General features: G+C 49.2%; 1 protein-coding gene across 3 annotated transcripts in view; it reads left to right on the top strand.

Annotated features, from left to right (window-relative positions):
• Positions 1-24,252, top strand: part of NINJ2 (ninjurin 2) — a 100,688-nt gene that overhangs the window by 32,012 nt on the left and 44,424 nt on the right. The window contains exon 1 of one of the 3 annotated variants that reach the window (XM_034935102.4): positions 18,093-21,043. The exons of the other annotated variants lie outside the window; for them this stretch is intronic. Coding sequence (XP_034790993.1) covers positions 21,032-21,043 — 12 coding nt within the window. The 5' untranslated portion in view covers positions 18,093-21,031. Of the gene's footprint in view, positions 1-18,092; positions 21,044-24,252 lie in introns of those variants that run through there. 3 annotated transcript variants of the gene reach the window in all.

Here is a 24,252-nt window from a genome sequence, read left to right as displayed (position 1 = left end):
TGCACTCCCGCCTGGTGACAGAGGGAGACTCCGTCTCAAAATAAATAAATAAATAAATAAAAATTAAAAATAAAAAGGTAGAGGCAGCTGTCAGGTGAGTAAATTCGCAGATGCCCACGCATGTCTGGAACATACCCCAGGGGTCATTAGAGACTGCCCAGCAGAGGCGGGAGGATCTTCCGTTTGGTTTTCTTTCAGAACGTTTGTCCGGAGAGCATCCTGTTCTGTTATATGCATATCCACCTCCGTCTCCAAATTACTAGGTTGAGCACAGTGCTCAGTGCCTGGCATTGAGTTAGAAATAGAAAATGAGCTGGCGAGTCCCGGCCCGAGGCTGTGACAGGGGCCATTACTGAGCCCATTCCCCACCAACCTTTCTGCGGTTTAACTGACTCTCCTCCTTCCCCTCCAGATCCCAAGGGCTTGACTCCTACCTCTTCTAAGGCATTTTGAAAAGTTTGCAAATGCACCCTTGATCCTAGCACGTACTTAAGAAGCGGCTCCCCCCTAGAACGTCAGGCTTGAAGCTGACCCCTTCTTCCTCCTCCCGCGCCATTTGGGTCTGTGCGCAGGGCCCGAAGCCTGCTGTGGAGGGGCACGAGGCCGGGCTGGGGCCTCTCCGGAGGGAGCCCGCCGCCCCGCCCAGGGCGCTCGCCCCCAGCCTCTGAGGGAGGAAGCTGAATGGGGCCAGAGGCTGGCCCTCTTTGGGGATTTGCATTATACAGGCTATATTTAGAAGCAGCGGCGGGGAGCGGTGGCTCACGCCTGTAATCCCAGCAGTTTGGGAGGCCGAGGCGGGCAGATCACCTGAGGCCAGGAGTTCGAGACCAGCCTGTCAACATGGTGAAACTCCGTCTGTGCTAAAAATACAAAAAAATTAGCCAGGCGTGGTGGCCGGAGCCTGCAGTCCCAGCTACTCGGGAGGCTGAGGCAGGAGAATCGCTTGAACCCGGGAGGTGGAGGTTGCAGTGAGCCGAGATCACACCACTGCACTCCAGCCTGGGCAACTGAGCGAGACTCCGTCTCAAAAAACAAAACAAAACAAAACAAAAAACCAAGAAAAAGAGAATAAAAAAAAAAAGAAGCAGCTTTCTTGCTGATAGAAAGCAATGACCCACTCTGCTATAATTACAACTGAAGAGTCACTTTCTTTCAAAAACTCTATTTTCAGATGTTTACCACTTTCTTTAAAAAGGAAAAAAATTTGCCTCAAAGGCAGGCAGTCCCCAGGGCATTTCTGGTCTCCTGGGGAAGGAACCTAAGAGCGGTTTGGTAAAATTCCATTTTGCTATCTTGGCGTTACCTAAGGGCAAGAACTGAGGTGGGGCTTTGGTGACAGCAGGGGCTGAAGAGTGCTCTTTTTCATCATCCAGGGTGTCCAATTGTTTTGTTTCCCTGGGCCACATTGGAAGAATTGTCTTGCCCCACACATAAAATACAGCAACACTAACAATGGCTGATAAACTTTAAAAAAATCGCAAAAAAACTTCATATATATATATATATATATATATTTTTTTTTTTTTTTTTTTTGAGTTTTGCTCTTGTCGCCCAGGCTGGAGTGCAATGGCACGATCTCGGCTCGCCGCAACCTCTGCCTCCCAGGTTCAAGCGATTCTCCTGCCTCAGTCTCCTGAGTAGCTGGGTAGCTGGGATTACAGGCATGCGCCACCAGGCCTGGTTAATTTTGCATTTTTAGTAGAGACGAGGTTTCTCCATGTTGGTCAGGCTGGTCTCAAACTCCTGACCTCAGGTGATCCACCTGCCTTGGCCTCCCAAAGTGCTGGGATTACAGGCGTGAGTCACCATGCCCAACCAAGAACTCATAATGTTTTAAGACAATTTACGAATTTGTTTTGGGCCGCGTTCAAAGCCGTCCTGGGCTGCACGGGGCCCACAGGCTGTGGGTTGGACAAGCTTGCTGGCCTGTCATGAAGTTTTGAGTAGGTTAATTGTGTGGAGAGACCTGGAAGACAGGATCTTGGGTTGTATTGTACTCTCCCCGCCATTGGACCTGTGCTCCCTCCACCCAGGTGGCATCGCAGTGGCCAATGGAGAACAGAGCCAGACTGCCTCGGCGCAAATCCCAGGCTCCTAGTCCTGTGGACCACTTACTCCTTGGGTGAACTTGGGAAGCTCTTCATCCTTCAGGCTTCAGTTTTCCCACATGTAAAATGAAGATAATAATGGGACCTACCTCAGAGGATCATTGTAAGGATTAAATGAATTACCACATGAAAAGGGTATCATTGCCGGAAAGGGGTCCCGATCCAGACCCCAAGAGAGGGTTTTTTGGATCTTGTACAAGAACTCTGGGCTAGTCCATGAAGTAAAGTGAAAGCGAGTTTGCTAGACAAGTAAAGAAACACGAGAATGGCTACTCTATAGGCAAAGCAACCCTGAGGGCTGCTGGTTGGCTATTTTTATGGTTATTTCTTGATCATATGCTAAACAAGGGGTGGGTTATTCATGAGCTTTTTGGGAAGGAGATGGAGATTTTCCCCCTCCCCCAGTTGAGGACTCCTCCTTCTTTTAGACCATATAGGATAATTTCCAGGTGTTGCCATGGCATTTGTAAACTGCCATGGTGCTGGTGGGAGTGTCTCTTAGCATGCTAATGTATAATTGGCATATACTGAGCAGTGAGGACAACCAGCGGTCACTTTCAACGCCGTCTTGGTTTTGGTGGGTTTTGGCCGGCTTCCTTACTGCATCCTGCTTTATCAGCAGGGCCTTTGTGACCTGTGTCTTGTGCTGACCTCCTATCTCATCCTGTGACTAAGAACGCCTAACCTCCTGGGAATGCCACCTAGCAGGTCTCAGCCTCATTTTACCAGCCCCTATTCAAGATGGAGTCATTCTGGTTCGAATGCCTCTGCCATAGACACATATTACATATGCATTACCATGCTTATGTTTTTTGCTTTCCCTGTCTGTAAAATGAGGAAATGCTATTAACTGTTATGTTGGTCACTCTGTACCAGAAAAGCCGGGAAGAGTGTCCACTGTGTGCCAGACCCTTGTAGGTGACGCTGTGAGGAGACGCAGAAGAACGGAAAGACCTGGCTCCTTCCTATGTCCTCTGAGATCTCTATGAGGAGGCTTCCCCCTTCCCCTCTAGGAAGACTCCTCATAGAGATCTCAGAGTACATACGAAGGGGAAACATCCACACCCAGTTTTCCCTGGTGGAAAGGTGTGACACAGAGGCCTGCCAGAGGCTCATAGCCCCTTCTCCACCCAGAGCAGCATCTCAGCTCAACCTGGGGATCCAGTAAAGCGGTGCAGGGATCCTGCAGGCTCTGGCAAACTCAGCCTTGACCTTTGGATCCAGCTCTCTGTCCCCATGGCCAGTCTTTTCACTCCCAGGCCTTCTGTCTGGCACAGGGTGTGAAAGAGGAGCCGGGGGCAGGGCGGGGAGAATGCGGCAGGGACAGGGACAGGACAGGAAGGACTTGGCCTAGCTGATTGAGACTTTTTTTTTCTTTTTGAGACGGAGTCTCGCTCTGTCGCTCAGGCTGGAGTGCAGTGGCCCAATTTCGGCTTACTGCAACCTCCACTTCCCGGGTTCTCCTGCCTCAGGCACGCAAGTAGCTGGGATTACAGGCATGCACCACTGTGCCCAGGGATTACAGGCATGCGCCACTGTGCCCAGCTCCAGTTGAGATTTTGGCAGGGGTCTCTTGAGCAGCTGATGGGCTCCTGTCACTGCGCCCAAAGTCTGTCCCAGGCGAGTCTGGTTCCACTTAAGCCCAGGTCTGGGCACAGAGGTGCCACCCTTAATGTGTGTGCAGTATGCTGCAGCTGTACCCACGAAGTCTGCCCCTGCCTCTCATGAACACCCAACCCATTCGAGGCTCCAATAATTAGAATTTTCCTTGCTTCACTTTATCCATCTAAATCCTATTGAACTTGTCAAGGTCTACGTCAGTCTCACCTCCTCCATGAAGCCTTCTCTGATTGCCCAGCTGACATCAGTCTTACTGTCCTAAGTTTCCTAGTTCTCTATTTCATTCATTTAGAAATTAGAAAGTAGAAATGTACTTAATTATATTCTCAAAAAATATTTGAGCACCTGTTTGATTGCAAGGCAGGGAGGGTGGCTGTTGGGGCATCCATGAAAATACAGGACAGAATCTTCTAACAAGAAGCTTCAATTCTAAAAGGATGATAAAAATTCTAAAGGCATGGCCTAGAAAATTCCTTATTGCCATATATTGCTTTTCAGGTTGGATGCTATGATTTAATTCAAAAATAATAGTTAACAGTTATTAGGTGCTTGCTATGGGCCGTTACTGTATTTAGCACTTTACACAAATTATTTTATTGAATTATTTTTTTGAGATGGGGTCTGGCTCTGTCACCCAGGCTGGTGTACAGTGGTACAATCATAGCTCACTGCAACCTTGAACTCCTAGGCTCAGAGAACCTTTCCGTCTCAGCCTTTTGAGTAGCTGTAACTGCAGGCATGTCTTACCACACCTGCGTAATCTTTTAATTTTTGTAGAGACAGGGTCTCACTATGCTGCCCAGGCTGGTCTTGAACTCTTGGGCTCAAGCAGTCCTCCCGCCTCAGCCTTTCAAAGTGCTGGGATTATAGGCGCAAGCTACTGCACCAAGCTAAGTTATTTTATTTAACTCTTAATAGTACCCCATTTGGTAGATACTATTATTATTATTCCTACTTTAGAGATAGGGAAACTAAGGGACAGAAAGTTTGACTGCCTCGTGTCAGCTAGTGAGAAAGCCAGGATTTGAACAAGGCACCCTGACTCCATTGTTTATACCCTTAACCACAGTGCCATATTTCTTCTGTGTTTCACCTTTTATGTTCAGCTAGAGTGAAACTCTTTTAAGTCCTGGAGGGCCCTGTGGCACTTAGTGCATCAATGCCTTTGTAGGTAGCAGGCACTGGTAGGAGGCAGTCAGTATTCAGGGATGCCTTGATGATTAGGCCCTGCGGCAGAAAGAAGAGAGTGTCCAAAATTTCTTAGTTCTGGGCAATAGAATTGGGAAAAGCAACCAGGAGTCCAGCGCCTAAATATTGCTGTATAATAACTCTTAGCTCCCACTACCTCCTCGCTAACGCAGCTCTTTTTTCAGGCCTACACCAAGGTTCCCGTGAATGTAGCCAGCAGATATTAGGAGGGCTTCTTATGAATACCTCGTCACTGGGTGGACACAGGCCCATTAGGAACAGGCCCAGAGGCCTAGTGACTTCAGATTAATGCTTGCCAGGACCAGTGAAGTCAAAACATTACCCAAAACTGGGGCTTGATGTCCTGTCTCAAGGACAAACTCATCCCATCCTATCTGCCAAGTTATAGTGATTGTACTTCTGAGAACAGGGAACACTTCAGGCAAGAAATATGTCAGTCCTCATTCAAAGGGAATGATTCTCCTAAATTTAATGAAACTCTTACAGCCTAATCCCTCACCGATCATGATATCTATTTATTTCATATTCATTGATCATCTACTTGGTACAAGAAGCTGTGGCTTCCTACCCATAAAGGAGGTGATTCCAGTTTTAGACACACGTATCTACAAGATGAGTCATAGGATAATGATTATCCTATCAACCATTTATTAAAAATTGCTTATCCGTTCCCTCTGTGCTAATAAGTGTTTTGATAGAGTCTATCTCATTTAATCTTTAAAACAAATCTGGATATAATTATTCCACATGGTGGACCAAGCTCTGAGAAGGTACTTTATAGTAGACTCTGCCCCTAACAACTATATTGTCTGTCTGTACCGTCCATGAGAGGTCCAGACAGTAAGGACCATAGAGAACAGAGGCCAAGGTCCCTTTTGGCTTAGTTGACCAGAAGTAGCTTGCTGGAAAAGGCTCCTGTAGATGTTCCCTCTTCTAATACCCCTACCCAATGCTTTCTTTTTCTTCAACGTAGCCTCCAGAGAACTCCCAAATTAATTTTTCTAGGATACAGCTATGATCACCACAAACTCTACTCAAAAACCTTCAGTGATTCCCCTGAAATTCCCAAACTACTCTTCAGCCTGAAATGCAAGGTCTCGACTTCACCTTGGCTTTCTGACCTTCTCTCTGTCTACTCCCTCTCCCTATGTTCTTGCCAAATAGAACTATTTGCTAGTCTGCATGTAGGTCCACCTGCTGCTTCCAAGGCTCTTGGCATACCATTCCTACCACCTAGATGCCTTTTCCTCATCTTTGTCTCTCCAACTCTTACCCATCCTTCAGAGTCCAGCTTAAATATCACTTGCTAATGATAGTTACTAAGCTAGGGCAAATATATATATATATCTTTTTTTTTTTTTTTTTTTGAGATGAAGTCTCTCTCTTGTTGCCCAGGCAGGAGTGCAGTGGCACGATCACTGCAACCTCCACCTCCCAGGTTCAAGCAATTCTCATTACTCAGCCTCCCAAGTAGCCGGGATTATAGGCGCTCACGACCATGCCGGGATGATATTTGTATTTTTAGTAAAGACAGGGTTTCACCATGTTGGCCAGGCTGGTCTCGAACTCCTTACCTCAGGTGATCCACCCACCTCGGCCTCCCAAAGTGCTGGGATTACAGGCGTGAGCCACCGCGCCCAGCCATCTTTTTTTTTTTTTTTGAGATGGAGTCTCACTCTGTCTCCCAGGTTGGAGTGCAGTGGCGCAATCTCGGCTCACTGCAACCTCCATCTCCTGGGTTCAAGCAATTCTCCTGCCTCAGCCTCCCAAGTTGCTGAGATTACAGGCACATGCCACCACGCCTGGCTAATTGTTTGTATTTTTAGTAGAGACAGGGTTTCACCATGTTGGCCAGGCTGGTCTTGAACTGCTGACCTCAGGTCATCTACCTGCCTCTGCCTCCCAAAGTGCTGGGATTACAAGTGTGAGCCACTGTGCCCGGCCATATATATTTTTTATACCATGTGTTGTGGCTTATTTGTATGTCATTTCCTCTACTAGACGGCAAGCTCCTTGAAAGTGAATCCAGATCTCATTCATTCATACATTTTCCCATATTCCAGTATCCTGGTATATCTTTGTATTTTTCTGTATCCCCATACACTAGTATCCTAACCCAGTTAGTGCTCCATAAATATCTATTGGATAAATTGATTTTTAAAATCAAAGAATAAAATACATAAGCAGAAGGATTGGCCTTCCCTGCCAATCTTCCTTTGAAGTGCTCATACCTTTACACATAGGTTTGGAGTCCTACAAAGCTCAGATGGAATTGAACCCAGCAGGGTAACATTGTAGAGAACAATGAGTCATTTGCATAGTACGTTGTAGAGTAAGAGGATGGGACGTAGAGTTCAGGGTGAGGGTAGAGGAAGGGCTGTAATAGCAATGAATTTCATTCTTTGTTTTTTGTTTTTGTTTTTGTTTTTGTTTTTGTTTTTGAGACAGAGTCTCGCTCTGTCACCAAGGCTGGAGTGCAGTGGTGTGATCACGGCTCACTGCAGCCTTGACCTCCTGGGCTCAAGCGATCCTCCTACCTCTGCCTTCTGAGCAGCTGGGACTACAGGCGTGTGCACAACCACACCCAGCTACTTTTAAAATTTTTTGTAGAGACAGGGTCTCATTATGTTGCCCAGTCTGGTCTTGAACTCCTGGGCTCAAGCGATCCTTCTGCCTCAGCCTCCCAGAGTACTGGGATTACAGGCATGAGCCACCATGCCCAGCCTCACTCTTTGAAATATTGCCCAACATCCTGGTATTTGAATTCACCTCCCTTGCCTGGTGCAAATTGCGGCACCTCAGCCAAACCTAGCAGCCTGGCCTGTCACTAGTAAACCCCAGATCCCTTCCTAGCCTGTCGCTTCTCACTCATCCCAGAGTACATGCTGGTTGCAAAGTAAGCCCAAGAGTGGATTTGGACGCAAGTTGGTAAATAACAACTGGGCTTTTAGATTCGGAGTTTGGATGATGAGAAAAGTGAAGTTTTGAGTGGGTGGGAAGAAACCTTCCCTGATTTTGGCTGGTACATTCAGAGACTCACAGCACTAACAGACAGGGCGGGCTGCCGGGGTAGGAACCCTGAAGTAAGGTGTGTTCACACAGGGCCTGAGGTGAAGGGAGAGCTGCTCAGGTAGCAGTGGGGGAGGGGGACAGAGGCTGGGAGATCCTTCCTAGAGATGGGAGCAGCTTTCCACTTCAAGGACCACAGGTCTGCAGGCCCACAGCTCCTAGGACAGAAACTTACAAAACTGTCACAGTCAGGAGGGAGCGCTGGCTCTCAGATGGACTCTGTTCCTGAGCCCCTATCTTGCTTCCATTCACCTTGCACCAGCTGCCCAGAGAAGCTAGCCTTGAGCTGATGTCTACCTTTGCAATATTCCACCTGAGTGCATGCTGTCTTTTGCTGACCTGGTCTTCCAAAATCTAAGAAGCCTACAACAGCATTTTGGGATATGGGACATTTAGAGGTCTCATTACAAGTTCCATGGGACTTTTAGAAAAAGCTTAGATCTATGGACAACTAAGAGAAGGCAAATTTAAACTTGTTTGAAGCAACCCACACAAGAGCAGGTTTTCCTAACCTGGGTGGGGGTGTCCATAAATTCCCAAGGGGGTCCATGTGAACTCAGGAGGCGATGACCCTGCTGAAATTATGTGAAAAGTTATTCATGAAAAAAAAAATTAAAAAAAAAAGAAAAGTTATCCATGTGCGACTGCATTTAGGGTGAGGTAGGGGGTCCATCACCTTTATCAGATTCTGAAAGGGTCTGTGACCTGAAAAGTTAAACAAAACAAAGCAACACATTTTTCTAGAGGATGAAGGTGGGAACTGGGTGTCAAGGGAATTTGGAGGACATTCTAACTCCTCCCACTTCCCATATGCTGCAAACGTGTGCAGTAGGAAACAATGACAAATACTAGGAAGTGGCAAGCATTTCTTAAAAAGGGCCTTTAAACAAATAGAATCCTGAGCATTTCCCAGATTTTCTTATAAAAGTTGTCTTCCTCTCTTTGGGTAGCCCCTTTCTTTCTTTCTTTCGTTCTTTTTTTTTTTTTTTGGGGGACGGAGTCTCACTCTGTCTCCCAGGCTGGAGTGCAGTGGCGTGATCTCAGCTCACTGCAAGCTCCACTTCCCGGGTTCACGCCATTCTCCTGCCTCAGCCTCCTGAGTAGCTGGGACTACAGGCGCCCACCACCGTGCCCGGCTAATTTTTTGTATTTTTTAGTAGAGATCTCCTGACCTCGTGATCCGCCCGCCTCGGCCTCCCAGAGTGCTGGGATTACAGGCATGAGCCACTGCGCCTGGCCTTTTTTTAATTTTTTTTTCCCCGACACAGTCTTGCTCTGTCGCCCAGGATGGAGTACAGTGGCGTGATCTCAGCTCACTGCAGCCTCCGCCTCCCAGGTTCAAGCAATTCTCTACCTCAGCCTCCCGAGCAGCTGGGATTACAGGCACCTGCCACCATGCCCGGCTAATTTTAGTAGAGACAGTGTTTCGCCATCTTGGCCAGGCTGGTCATGAACTCCTGACCTTGTGTTCCACCCACCTCGGCCTCCCAAAGTGCTGGGATTACGGGTGTGAGCCACAGTGCCTGGCCACACTATTCTTTTTCTCTCTTTTCTTCCTTTTTTTTTTTTTTTTTTCTTTCTGAGACAGAGTCTCACTCTGTCGCCAGGCTGGAGTGCAGTGGCGCAATCTTGGCTCACTGCAACCTCTGCCTTCCGGGTTCAAGTGATTCTCCTGCCTCAGCCTCTCGAGTAGCTGGGACTACAGGCACACGCCACTATGCCCAGCTAATTTTTGTATTTTTAGTAGAGATGGGGTTTCGCCATGTTGGCCAGGATGGTCTTGATCTCTTGATCTCCCATCTCCCGTCTTGGCCTCCCAAAGTGCTGGGATTACAGGTGTGAACCACCGTGCCCAGCCTCTCTCTCTTTTCTTTTCTTTTTTCTTTTTTTCTTTTCTTTCTTTCTTTTTTTCTTTTTCTTTCTTTTCTTTCTGACAGGGTCTCACCCTGTCACCTAGGGTGGAGTGCAGTGGTGCAATCACAGCTCACTACAGCCTCAAACTCCCAGGATCAAGCAATTCTCCCATTTCAGCCTCCCAAGTAGCTGGGACTACAAGTGTGTGCCATCATGCCTGGCTAATTTTTTTTTTAAATTTTTTATAGAGATGGCATCTCTCTAGGTTGCCCAGGCTGGTCTTGAACTCCTGGGCTCAAGCAATCCTCCTGCCTCAGCCTCCTAAAGTGCGGGGATTACAGGTGTGAATTACCATGCCTGGTTGTACACTACTCTTTCTTACTTGTCTCTCCTTCTAGTTTGTCTTCACTGCCACAGGGGAACCTCTTCGAGTAGCTGCTATTTCTTCAAGAAGGACGTGAGGCTAGAGACTCAGGAGTACTTGTTTGTTAGGTTGGAATTAGGAGCCACATCCAGGAGAGGTTAAGTCCTTCATCTCATCCAGTGGTAGCCAAACTTTTCAAGCCTGAGTACCTCTTTAAAATTTCAAATCCTTGGCCGGGAGCAGTGGTTCATGCCTGTAATCCCAGCACTCTGGGAGGCCGAGGTGGGTGGATCACTTGAGGTCAGGAGTTTAAGACCAGCCTGGCCAACATGGCAAAACCCCGTCTCTACTAAAAATACAAAAATTAGCCAGGCATTGTGGTGCACACCTGTAATCCCAGCTACTCCGGAGGCTGAGGCAGGAGAATTTCTCCAACCCAGGAGGCAGAGGTTGCAGTGAGCCAAGATTGCGCCACTGCACTCCAGCCTGGGTGACAGAGTAAGACTCTGTCTCAAAAACAAATAAACAAACTTCAGAACCACTTTTGGATCCTTCCAAGTAATCATAATTGTACTTTTAGTATCTACAAATGAAGAACTGCATGCTGAGAAAAAGCTACCATGCATTCAATAATACTTTTTACATGTATCTTAAAAATTATAGCAGCACCTCTGTGCATTTGACAAACAGCACAGGCTTTATGTGTGAGACGCATCATCTATTTGTTCTCTAGGCAATGTTTGCTGTGCATCTGGATTCAGGGACCCCATACTGTCTGAGACCCTCTCCCCTTCCCACAAAGCGGGGATCGCTGGTCTAATTTAAGCTGTTTATTTTATAGATGAAGAAACTGTGGTCTAGGAAAACAAAGCTCCTAGTGAAGTAGTTTGGGGCCTATTTCCATCCAGGTCTCTTGACTATGTCCTGGGCCCATGGCAGGATGCCCACGAGCTATAGAATGGACACCCAGCTATGACATCCAGTTTCCCATTCCCACACTGCCTGCACTCTCCCCTCACTAGGTGTCCAAAGGGATGAAAGGACGCTTCAGGGCTTGCCTGATCTGGGAAACAGTCAGACAAGAGAGTGAACCATGAAACACCAGGCCCTGGCAACAAACTGGAGCACAAAGCCATGACACGGCTGCCATGGGCTGAGGATGCCAAGCTGGCAGCTGAGCCCTCCCTCACTTAGTCCTCACTATAACCCTGACCATTAAGGAATATTATCTTCACTTTATAGATGAGGAAACTGAAGCTTAGAGAGGTCAATGACAATGTCACACAGTTACTAAAAGCTGCAGAGATAGGACTCAAAGCCAAGTCTAAATCCAGACCCTGAAATGGAGTCACTGTGCAATACTACTTTATGTAAGGCTGCTGGGCTCAGGATACCTGGGGCTTCTTTAGGACAGTTACTTTGCTACCCCTTTTCCCAAGGAATCATTCTAAACCCAGCCACAGCTTACCAAGAATGTGTAAGCCCCTCTCTTCCGGGAGACTATCTGCAGCACCAAGCATCTTGGCCACATCCTGCAAGGGCCCAGGAGGACTCCGCAGGCAATATGCCACCCTTGGAGGACACAGCGTTCTTTACATTCTAATTCTAGCTCACAGCCTGTGTACAAAGGAGGTTAGAAAGGGTGAGTTCCTATGCTCATTCCCACCTCTCTCCTCAGTTCACACACTGACTGCAGGGTGTGTGGCTGTATAAAGATTGCCCCACTCCATGAAGCTCTTCAGAACTAGATGAGCCCACACTGATTTTTCTCATTCCTTCTAAAGCATGTTCTCTTTGGCCATTAACATAGCTTCTGCCTTTTCTCTTTTTTGAATCACATATGAAAGTCTTATATCGCCAGCAAGCACCTTGTAAGCAGGGGCCAAGTCCTAAACATACTCTGTATCCCCTACCCCAAGTGGCCAGCTTGGGGCTGGACACACCATCAACTCCTGATAAATACTTGCTGGACTCCATCCAATGGTCCTGACAATAAACTGCCCCCCTCCTGGACCATTTCTTCTAGCCACTGCTCTCCTCAAAAGAAATTGTGGGCACCTCACTCCCCAACTATTTCTCCACAAGACACGTGACCTTTTGAAGTTCTGGGATTTAGTTTTGCTGCCCCTGTCAGAAAGAAGCCTGACCTTTCTGATAATCTGTTGTTTGTGGGGACCCATGGAGAAGACATGAGACCAGTTTTTCTGCACCTGAACAGGGCTCTCTGAGAGCTCTGAGAGGCCGTTGGAGGCCTTGGCTCTAAACCATCTGAGTCTAGAGCCAAAGCCAGAGATGGAGGGAGTCAGGTGTTTGCTCTTCTCCACTCTTGCCACCTTCTCAAGGGCTCCTGGTAACCAAGTGTGTTTGCCTTTTGCTACCCTGGGAGGCCAAGAGCCTCCTTTTCCCTGCAGACGGAGGCAGAACTTCTGCGATAAGAGGCAATTCGGCTCCTGATCCAAAACTGCAGTCTCCTTGGAGCCCGAGGCTCTGGCGCTGTGACTGAGAGGGCCCCAGGCCACAGTGCTGTCAGACTGACCTTCACTGGGTCAACCCAGATCACTAACCAAAGCCTGCTGGTAGGTTATATGCCTCTCTGAGCCTCAGTTTCTTCCTCTGTAAAATAGACAGATCAGGCACAACTGATTACTAAAGCCCTTCCTGTGGTAAGTTTCCATAGTCCTAAAACGCCTCTGGGCCCTGAGTCCTAAAAAATGCTGTTCTGGGGTTCCAGAGTGGCATACTGCCTTCTCAACACTCCCCCCTCACCCCCACCTCATTACCAACTCCTCACCCCCACCTCATTACCAACTCCTCACCCCCACCTCATTACCAACTACTCACCCCCACCTCATTACCAACTCCTCACCCCTACCTCTTTACCAACTCCTCACCCCACCTCATTACCAACTCCTCACCCCCACCTCATTACCAACTCCTCACCCCCACCTCATTACCAACTCCTCACCCCCACCTCCTCATTACCAACTCCTCACCCCCACCTCCTCATTACCAACTCTCCACGGGACTTTTAACCACACACTGCAGCCGCGCCTTGGCATTGTCCAGCCAGGAGCTCCTACGGGTTCAGATGGTCCTATTGACAGAACAGGGTTGCTGCCACCTAGCACCCTAGAAAACTTTCGAAGGAGAGAGAGGAGGCTTTTATGCAGTCTGACATTAAATCCGTAAATCAGAATCCCCCCTTATCCCTTTCAGACCACCAGAGTACGTTATTCACTGAATAATGTTAAAAACAGCAATAATATCTGAAAATTTTACCTGGGCACCAAGTGCCCAGAGAAAGAGGCACCTGGTGTTGGATGGACTTGAGTGTCAGGGCCCTGGGGTGAGCAAGGGCTTGGAGAACAAGTGACTTCAGACTGACCTGTGAGGGAGAGGCCCCTTCTTAGGAGGCAGGGCCCCGACCTCGCTGCCTAACAGAAGTTGCCCAATCTCTGTGGCTAAACAAAGAGAGCTGAGATGAGGAAACCAGAACGTCCTGGGGAGTGAGCGCAGAGCACAGAAAACACAGCGACGCCAGCGGGGCTGCAGCTGGGAGTGCTCAGCCAGCCGGCCTTCTGCGTAGGAAAGCCCTGGGGGAGCTCAGGGACCTGTGAGAAGAAGCACAGCAGCCTGAGCCTTTTATCCCCAGGAGCTTCAGAGCTGCACAGGCATCCTCTAATGTCAAGGCCGGGAAGAAAGGGGATGTGAACTGCTGCGCTTCGGCCAGGACACTTGCCTCATCAGCTGTTGTGGAGGCAGGTCTGGAGGCAGAAGGAATGCTTCGGCCACGGATATGCAGGGGCAGGATTAGAAAGAAGGATTCTCAGCACGCGGCCAGGGCTTTAGGGAAGGCTTCGTGAGGGGAGGACGTGCTCTGACTGCTGTGGGCTCTTCCCCCAGTGTCTTTCCTCTGTTGTCCTCTTAGTGCATCCCAGGCTTTACTACAACAACTTCGCTTAGATTAGGGACCTAGGGCAAGAACAGGGGGTGAACACACTTTTTTGTTTTTGAGACGGAGTCTTGCTTTGTCACCCAGGCTGGAGTGCAATGGAGTGATCAGCTCACTGCAACCTCCGCCTCCCAGGTTCCAGCGATTCTCCTGCCTCAGCCTCCCGAGTAGCAGGGATTACAGGTCTGTGCCACCACGTCTGGCTAATTTTTGTATTTTTAGTAGAGACGGGGTTTCACCATGTTGGCCAGGCTGGTCTTGAACTCTTGACCTCAGGTGATCCGCCTACCTTGGCCTCCCAAAGTGCTGGGATTACAGGCATGAGCCACTGCGCCTGGCTGAGCACACTTTTTTTTAAAGAACTGGAGGCAATGCTAGCTTTCCAAGTGCCTGAGATGCCAAGGTAAGCTTTTAGGGTCTTTTGATCCTTCATTGGTTCAACTAGGGATTCTTGTCTCCACACTTCGGTCACATCAGATGCTACTGTATAGAAAGGTGTCTCATTTTGGATAAATCTTAAAGGTACAAGAGAGGAGAACACTAGCAGTTTCCTGACACCACTCAGAAATCTTGCTTCTAATTTATAAGTTGGTAGCTAGGCCCATTTTGTAGTCAAGAAGTCCCTTTTCTTGGCATCGTGGCCTCTTTCCTATTTGGAGGGGGAATGGGGTGGGTTTCCTGCAACCTGCAGCACTGTCACCGTCATTACCCTGGGACCAGAGCAGTCCCACTGTTCACTGTAATGAAGCTCACGCACAGATGATCGTCTAGATTCCATCTCCAAACATTTTGTTCTGCCACCACCCAACGACCCAGTCTTATGTACTCCCAAGACCAAACCCCTGGACCTACACACAGTCCTCTCTCTCAGGCAGTCTAGAATATTCAGCAGAATGCCAGAAGTCATGAGGTATAAACCATGGTGGGATTAGTAACTTATAGGACACAACCTGGTTACTCAGTGCAGCTTGACACAGTTTATCCCAATGGTAAGGTCATTACCATGGCCTTTGCTTCCTTCTTTCCTCCTCCAGCCTCTGTTCTTGGAGAAGTCCAAGTCAGCTCCTGGAGTTTTCCTGACTATAGGACTTTGCTTCAAAATCTAGTCCAGGCAACCCGTTGAAATGGCAATGCAGTCCTGGTTTTTTTATACTCAGAAGTTTCCTTGAACCGGTCCTTTACCTTCCTGAGAACTTCCTTTACCGCAACAAATTCTTATCAGCTTTCTCTAACTACTATACCTCTGGCCCATTACAAGTACTGCTTTCTGCAGCCCCTCACCCTAGCTAAAACCCCCTGGAATGATATTCTAGCTCTCCGAGAGTGTGCCTCACTTTTCCTTTCAGCCCTTTCCTCTCAGACACTTCCTACATCAACACAACTGCTCTGCCAATTGTAGGATTTTCCCTTGCTTGTCAGATGACCCTGAAAAGGGCATGTGAAGTCGTGTGAGGCACATTTCCTGTGCTTGGGATGCATGCAGCCCACAGGATGACAGTCCCACACATAGCCCTCTAATAGCCCATGGTACGTGCTGTACTAGTGGAGTGAAGCAAATGCTTTGGGAGAACTGAGAAAGAGGGATAAATTTAGCCGAAAGGAGCTGAGGAAGGCTTCCCAAGGGCTGTGGCAGTGGAGCTGGGCTTTGAAGGGTGAGCAGAGTTTCTTTTTTTTTAAGATGGAGTTTCGCTCTTGTCGCCCGGGGCTAGAGTGCAATGGTGTGATCTCGGCTCACTGCAACCTCCGGCTCCCGGGTTCAAGCAATTCTGCCTCAGCCTCCCAAGTAGTTGGGATTACAGGCATGCGCCACTACGCCCGGCTAGTTTTGTATTTTTGGTAGAGACGGGATTTCTCTATGTTGGTCAGGCTGGTCTTGAACTCCTGACCTCAGGTGATCCACCTGCCTCGGCCTCCCAAAGTGCTGGGATTACAGGCGTGAGCCAGAGTTTCTTAGTAGAGAAAAGAATGAGAAGCAGATCTAGCCTTTGGAAAAGCTGTCGGTCATTTAAAAAAATCATGCTCCTCTTGGTAAATATAAGGTGTTCTCATTTAGCACCCTGATTGCTGAGATTTGGATGTAGCTTCCTAATGGGGCGTGCATATCTCCTTTGAGAGTCACTCATTTATCAGAGCTGAAAGATGACTGTAGGTTATTATTTCTATAATCCATAATGAAATCAGAGAGTCCTCCCCTACCTTACACATTCACACAAACCGCTCTCCTGACTCTTCAGAGAGACCATGGGAGTGCAGAATCCTCCTGTGGCTGGTGTCAGGGACGTGGGCTTGTGCGCTAAATGGAAGCAGTTAAGACCTCAAGCCTGCATCTTTTGAGCTCGGGACCACAGCCTCCATGAGCCAGCAGCTTCCTTGTCTTTGCATAACTGCTATTTGTTTTTCATAGAGCGCTGACAATGCACGCTGCCCGACGTGTGAAGACATGGTCCTGCCCCTAGGCCTCTGGGAACCTGAGCTAGACAGACACGCAGCTCTGGGTGCAAACACAGCTCAAAAAACAGGCAGGCTGAGCCCTGAGGTGTCAAGCCTTTGTTCCCTTCTTTGGAGGAAAAAAAAATGAGCTAACTAAGTGACTTCTCTGGATAAGAGGGAAGCAGGAATCCTCTTAGAGCACAGGTACTAAAGAACGTCTAGGCATGGAGGAGGAAGACGTGTACAGAGGCAAGTAGGGAATGCAAGGGGAAGAAGACAGAGGGAGGGAGCCAGGCCCGGCAGGACTGTGAGGGAAGAGTGCCATCTGCTGAGCCCCCCGTGGGCACACAGGCACACCGCCACCCCCACCCCACCATGTCCCCTGGGCATGAAGCTCACGCACAGATGATCATCTAGATTCCATCTCCAAACATTTTGTTCTGCCACCACCCAACGACCCAGACTTATGTTCTCCCAAGACCAAGTCCCTGGACCTACACACAGTCCTCTCCCTCATGCAGTCTAGAATATTCAGCAGAATGCAAGAAGTCATGAGGTATAAACTACAGTGGGATTAGTAACTTCCCAATACCCATGGACCCAAACCAAGCTGAGCAGGTGCCTGTGGAGAAGGCTGGAAAGTCAAGGCAGCAACCATCGCTAAGGATGGTCTTCTTTAGGAGGCAGTAGGACATCGTGTAAGACACCGTTCTTACTAGCCACGTGCTATGGACAAGCTGCTTGGCCTTTCTCCACCCCACATGCCTGTGGCTTCTGGAAGGGCTTAAATAAATAGCACCTGGAAAGAAAATGCCAGCGTGGGGCCTGGCACATGGTGGAGGTACCATCATTGCTCCTTCCAGAGAAGAAAGGCCATTTTTAATTAATTAATTTATTTATTTATTTTATTTATTATTATTATTTTTTGAGACAAAGTCTCGCTCTGTCGCCCGGGGTGGAGTGCAGTGGCGCGATCTCGGCTCACTGCAAGCTCCATCTCCTGGGTTCACGCCATTCTCCTGCCTCAGCCTCCTGAGTAGCTGGGACTACAGGCGCCCACCACCACGCCCGGCTAATTTTTTGAATTTTTAGTAGAGATGGGGTTTCACCGTATTAGCCAGGATGGTCTCGATCTCCTGACCTCGTGATCTGCCCGCCTCAGCCTCCCAAAGTGCTGGGATTACAGGCGTGGGCCACCGCGCCTGGCCTATTTATTTATTTTTGAGACAGAGTCTCGTTCTGTCTCCTAGGCTGGAGTGTAATGGCGCAATCTTGGCTCACTGCAACCTCTGCCTCCTAAGTTCAAGCAATTCTCCTGCCTCAGCCTCCCAAGTAGCTGGGATTACAGGTGCCTGCCACCATGCCCAGCTAATTTTTTGTACTTTTAGTAGAGATGGGGTTTCACCATATTGGCTAGGCTAGTCTTGAACTCCTGACCTCAGGTGATCCACCTGCCTCAGCCTACAAAAGTGCTGGGATTATAGGCATGAGCCACCGTGCCCAGCCCATTTATTATTTAAAATGCATGATGAGATTTAGAATTATAGAGAAAGACCCAGAAAAAGGAGAAAAGGATACATTTTCATTTTTCTTAGGAGCCGCAGATATGCTTGATTTGACATAGCTGTCACAGGGATTTTGCTCATTAGCATGGGGAAACTATTCCTGGTGTGTCAGAGCACCCCCAGATTGGGCCAGCCAGGGATGGCAGGGGAGGAGGAGTGAACCTGGGAGTGCTGGGCTGGGGTCCAGTTGAAACTCTGCCACTGAATTGCACGCTTTGGACATGTCACGAAGCCTTTCTGGTCACACCTTGCCTGATGCCTTTTGTCCCTTTCACCCTGATTCTGTGATTCCATGAGGCCCGTTTAGCATCCCTTGGAAGACCCATGGATTGATTCACCAATCAGCCGATCAGGCGATCAATCTGTCAATCCACCTAGTTCACCTCAGGACCTTCTATGATTGCAGTGATGGAGAGGACCCGGTGTGCCAAGGGTGTGCTGCAGACACATGGGTCCCCTGGTTTTGAGGATACACAGATCTTTACAAGGATCAGAAGAGACTCAGGTACTTTGGGTTACGGGTGACAGAAAGGAACCTAAAGCATCTGAGACCAAAAGAGGGAGTTTATCATAAAGTGTCAGGATCTCTCCCAAGAACCACACAACAGGGAGATCAGGGAGGTCGTCCAAGTGCCTGGGCCAGAACCTCGAGCCCCACCAACCCAGACAGCTCCTTCCCTCTGCTTCTCTGGGGCTGCCTGGCCTCTCATTTTTGCTTCTCCTGGTGCATCTTGGTTCATGTAGTCCGTGGAGGTTGAATAGCAACAGTGAATCTCAGTTCCAGATTAATGGAAGGGAAAATCTGATTGGCCCTGCTTGGACAGGACTCCTGCCCCTACTCTACCCAGCCTGAGCCAGATATTCCTGGACCGGATATAATGTCACCAGGCTACCTCCTAGGTGTGTGGAATTGGCGGTTTCTCAGAGAACGGGAGATTGCGACTGCCCCAACACCCCACAGAGTGTTGTGTTAGGATGCAGGTTTCACTGACGCAAGACGCCAAATAATAACAGCTTAGACCAAAATGGAAGTTTATTTCTCGCCTGTGTGTAATAGTCTGCGTGCAGACAGTCCAGGGATAATACAGTAGCTCCACGGTGTTTGGGACCCAGGCTCCTTCTAGCTTGTTGCTCTGCTCCTGGGATATGTCCCTTATACACATGATTGAAGATGCTCGCCACAATCTCCACATTCCAGCCTGGGAAAAAGGGAGGGAGGGGACAGAGAAGACAGGTGCCTTCCTTTTAGGGCCACAATTCTTCTTGCTAAGTTCTCATTAGCCAGACCTTGGTCATACAGCCCTGCTGCTGCAAGACGGATTGGGAAATGCTGACTTTAGCTAAGTGGTCATGCATCCCGTCAAATATTCTACTATCCTGCAAGAAGGTCAAATAGATATTGGGGGGCAACCTCCTACAACAAGTAATAATGGCCTCGCTTCCTGGAAACTCATGGAAGTTTTTCTCTCTTCTGACTTCTAGCAGGTTATTTATTGCCAAGAAAGAGGTATGGTGGGCAAGAATATCTACAGGGAAATGCTTCCAAAGGTGTGACCAGGGGGAGTTTAGACTAAATGATTTCTAAAATCCTTTCTTACTTTTATGCCACTTCAAGAAAGGCCTGGGAGCCGGGCACCGTGGCTCATGCCTATAATCCCAGCACTTTGGGAGGCTGAGACAGGCAGATCACTTGAGGTCAGGAGTTCGAGACCAGCCTGGCCAACATGATGAAACCCCGTCTCTACTAAAAATACAAAAATTAGCTGGGTGTGGTGGTGTGCCCTTGCAATCTGAGCTATGCAGGAGGCTGAAGCAGGAGAATTGCGTAAACCCAGGAGGTGGAGGTTGTAATGAGCCAAGATCGTGCCACTGCACTCCAGCCTGGGTCACAGAGCAAGACAAAAAGAAAGAAGGAAGAAAGAAAGAAGGAAAGAAAGAAAAAGAAAGAAAGAAAGAGAGAGAGAGAGAAAGAAAGGAAGGAAGGAAGGAAGAGAAAGAAAGAAAGAGGGAAAGAAAAAGAAAGAAAAGGAGGAAAGAAAAGAAGGAAAGAAAGAAAGGCAGGCAGGCCTGGGGATGATGTGCCTCTTCCTCTATCGTAACTTAGGGCACAGAAAAGGAAGTTCTTGGGACAGATTGCAGAACTGAATTTGGTAACACAGAGTTCTTTAAAGAATAGATGTCCAGCCTAGGTGCCGTGGCTTATGCCTGTAATCCCAGCATTTTGGGAGGTTGAGGCAAATGGATCACCTGAGGTCAGGAGTTTGAGACCAGCCTGGCCAACATGGTGAAACCCCGTCTCTACTAAAAAGACAAAAAATTAGCCAGGTATGGTGGCGGGTGCCTGTAATCCCAGCTACTTGGGAGGCTGAGGCAGGAGAATCACTGGAACCTGGAGGGCAGAGGTTGCAGTGAACCGAGATTGCACCATTGCACTCCAGCCTGGGCAACAAGAGCAAAATTCCGTCTCAAAAAAAAAAAAAAAAAAAAAGAATAGATTTCCAGTGCTGTGGTTGTCCTTGTCATAGCCCAGTTCTGCTAAACAAGGTTGAGTTGAAGTTGTCTCCTTCAGACTCTAGAGCCACATATTAAGTCCCTGCCTGGTAACCCCCTCCTGCGGCTGGGCTGAACAGAGTCGCTCAGAGCAGCTAACCCACCAGTGAAGCTGTGGTGGGCATCTGCTGCATGCAGGGCCCTGGGCTGGCTGCTGTGGGGACCCACGGGGGCAGAAGGCTGTGCTCGCTGACCCTTTTCCTCTCAGCCACCAGGCTGACCTCATTTTCCGTTGAGACTTCCTGTTCTCCAGTAATTGCTTGGTGGGGCAAGAGGCTTCAGTTCCAAGTCAGCAAATGGGATCTGAGTCATGATGTATATGGTAAGTGTGCCTCTGGCCATGGGATCTTCACCAGCTCAGCACTGGGTGCTGGGCACTGGGGACTGGGCAGGTGAAGAGGGCTGCCAGAGGGGCTGTTTCACTCACGCAAAAGCATTGATTCTGTGTCTGCTGGGTGTCCGGCAATGTGTGTGTGCATGTGCACTTGTTGGGATGGGGAAGGCAGAAGGGTGGAAATGACTCTGCAAAGTTAGAGCTCAAAATGGAGTTTGTAGCTTTTGGCCCCAGTGATGCCAAGATGAATTAGGCTAGTAGGACAGCTGGGAGCGGAAAGAGGCCCAGACTTGGAGTCGACTTGGGATCATGCTCTAGCTACAACAAAAATGTGTGACCTTCCATGGTCAAACATTATTTCTCTCCTTCGTCTTTTTTTTTTTTTTTTTTTTAAGACAGGGTCTTGCCACTCTGTCGCCTAGGCTGGAGTGCAGTGGTGCCATCATGACTCACTGCAGCCTAGACCTCCTAGGCTCAAACAATCCTCCTGCCTGAGCCTCCTCAGTAGCTGAGACAAGTACCCTATTGCTGCTGTTGTTGTTGTTTTCCCCTATTTTTTTTTTTTTTTTTTTTTTGAGGCAGAGTCTCACTCTGTCACCCAGGCTGGAGTGCAGTGGTGCAATCTCGGCTCACTGCAAGCTCCGCCTCCCGGGTTCACGCCATTCTCCTGCCTCAGCCTCCTGAGTAGCTGGGACTACAGGCACCCGCCACCACGCCCGGCTAATTTTTTTTGTATGTTTAGTAGAGACGGGGTTTCACCATGTTAACCAGGATGGTCTCGATCTCCTGACCTCGTGATCCACCCGCCTCAGCCTCCCAAAGTGCTGGGATTACAGGTGTGAGCCACCACGCCCGGTGTTTCCCCTATTGTTTTAAATAAAAGGATGATAATGCCTTGCTCAGCTCACAAGGACTACAAAATGGAAAAGAGAATTGGGCTGTGAGCCTTGCGAAGGCCCGCTCTGCATTTTACTCATCTTTGCGGCCCTTTCAGCACCTAGCGTGGCGCCGTGCGTGCGTTCAGGACCTAGCGCGTGGCGCCGTGCGTGCGTTCAGGACCTAGCGCGTGGCGCCGTGCGTGCGTACAGCCCCTAGCGCGTGGCGCCGTGCGTGCGTTCAGCCCCTAGCGCGTGGCGCCGTGCGTGCGTTCAGGACCTAGCGCGTGGCGCCGTGCGTGCGTTCAGCACCTAGCGCGTGGCGCCGTGCGTGCGTTCAGCACCTAGCGCGTGGCGCCGTGCGTGCGTTCAGGACCTAGCGCGTGGCGCCGTGCGTGCGTTCAGCACCTAGCGCGTGGCGCCGTGCGTGCGTTCAGGACCTAGCGCGTGGCGCCGTGCGTGCGTTCAGCACCTAGCGCGTGGCGCCGTGCGTGCGTTCAGCACCTAGCGCGTGGCGCCGTGCGTGCGTTCAGGACCTAGCGCGTGGCGCCGTGCGTGCGTTCAGGACCTAGCGCGTGGCGCCGTGCGTGCGTTCAGGACCTAGCGCGTGGCGCCGTGCGTGCGTTCAGCACCTAGCGCGTGGCGCCGTGCGTGCGTACAGCCCCTAGCGTGTGGCGCCGTGCGTGCGTTCAGCCCCTAGAGTGGCGCAGTGTGTGTGCATTAATTCTTCTGTGAGCGAGTGTTGCCTAGATTGAATTAAACAACAACAACCCAGAAAGCACCTGGTCCACTTTCCATATTAGAAAACAGAGACCCAGAGAGGGACAGTGACTTGCCTCAGGTCACACAGGCTAGCTGGGAAGATTAAACGTGGACCTGATACGTGCTCTGCATTCAGTCAGCATCAGTGTCCTTCTTTTCCAGGTGGCAGCATCAGGACGTAGAATCCAGATCTTTTCCTCTGACGCCTCAGCTCTTGCACCTCACCACATTGCTGAGTTATTCATATTTAGCTGAAGCCAGCTAGCTAGTGAGGGCTGAGATGGGATTAGCTAGCAGGAGGACTGTGCCTGACCCTTGCCCACCAAGCTGTCCCTGTGTCACGGCTTGGGTACAGCGGCTAAAGGGCAGGAGCTCTGGAGCCAGATTGCCTGGGTTTGACTCCCAGTTCTGCCATTTGCTAGTTGTGTAATCTCGTTTAATGTCTCGTTTACGTCTCAGCTTTCTCATCTGTAAAATGAGGACTGCAATTGTATTTGACCTCATGAAGTTGCTGTGAGAATTAGATGAATTAAAATATGTACTTAGAAAAGTGCCAGGCCAGTAATAAGCACATTATTGTTTGCTATTATTCAAGGGTAACATTCGGCTTTTATTGCTGTAGTGGTGGCTGCAGAGTTGATTACTATGGTCAGCCTTCACAAGGACGGCCGTTGGATGATGGTAGAGTTTGTTGTTGCTGAATAGGATAAGATTCCTAACGATAGTCTAAAGGACTGGGGACTCTAGCATATAAATTCTTGGAGGGCTGGTGTGCTTGGTAAAGACTCTTAAGGGTTGAGTACAGTGCCACGTAATTGGTGGACAATTCGAAAACAATGACCGCTAGCTCCTAGGGAAGATCCAGACCTTGGATACTCATCCTCCATCCATCCACAGCACACCGAGGGCCCAGATGGAACACCAGCTCCTACAAGCGCACATTTCCTTTTAAGCCCCAGCTTCCATTTAAATTGGCTTGCGTTGGCAAGTCAACGGAACCCCCAGCACAAAGACGGTGGCTGATGGCCAAAGGACTGGAGCCAGGAAAACTATGTGACAGGCAACTTTGCTCCTGCCAAGAATGAGGATGTGATTTCCTATCTCCACCCCGCAGCAGGCCCCCAGCCTCCTCTCATCCCCATTCCCCTTCCACCCCCAGTCCTGTGGGCCACAGGTTTCTGCCTGAAAAAGCAATTTGGAGCTGCTCACACAGGATATCTCCTCCTGACCTACTTCCTGAGTGCTGGGGCAGAATGCTTGCTCTACTGAGAAAGGTGGCATTAGCTCAGCATTCCCCCAGCCAAGCATCTTACCGGATCTGACTGTCAATCACTCACTCACAGCCAATGGCCACACCTGAGAAGGGTTTTCTTAATGGCTTTCCTATGTCAACACCTGGGCTGAGTAACCCAACAGGCTCCTGGAGTAGAGCTGAACCTGTTTCTTGGGATATTGCGCTTTCTGTCTTTTTGGTTGTGTGCTTGCTTTTGTAATTTGGTGCAAAGCCACCATTTGCCATGGTCCCAGGAACTCTTTCTGAGATCGTAATTCCAAAGTATT

This window comes from Pan paniscus, chromosome 10 (assembly GCF_029289425.2).
Source record: "Pan paniscus chromosome 10, NHGRI_mPanPan1-v2.0_pri, whole genome shotgun sequence".
NCBI classification, from domain to species: Eukaryota; Metazoa; Chordata; class Mammalia; order Primates; family Hominidae; genus Pan; species Pan paniscus.
Note: the sequence above shows the minus strand (reverse complement) of the source record. Positions and strands in the feature narration are given on the sequence as shown.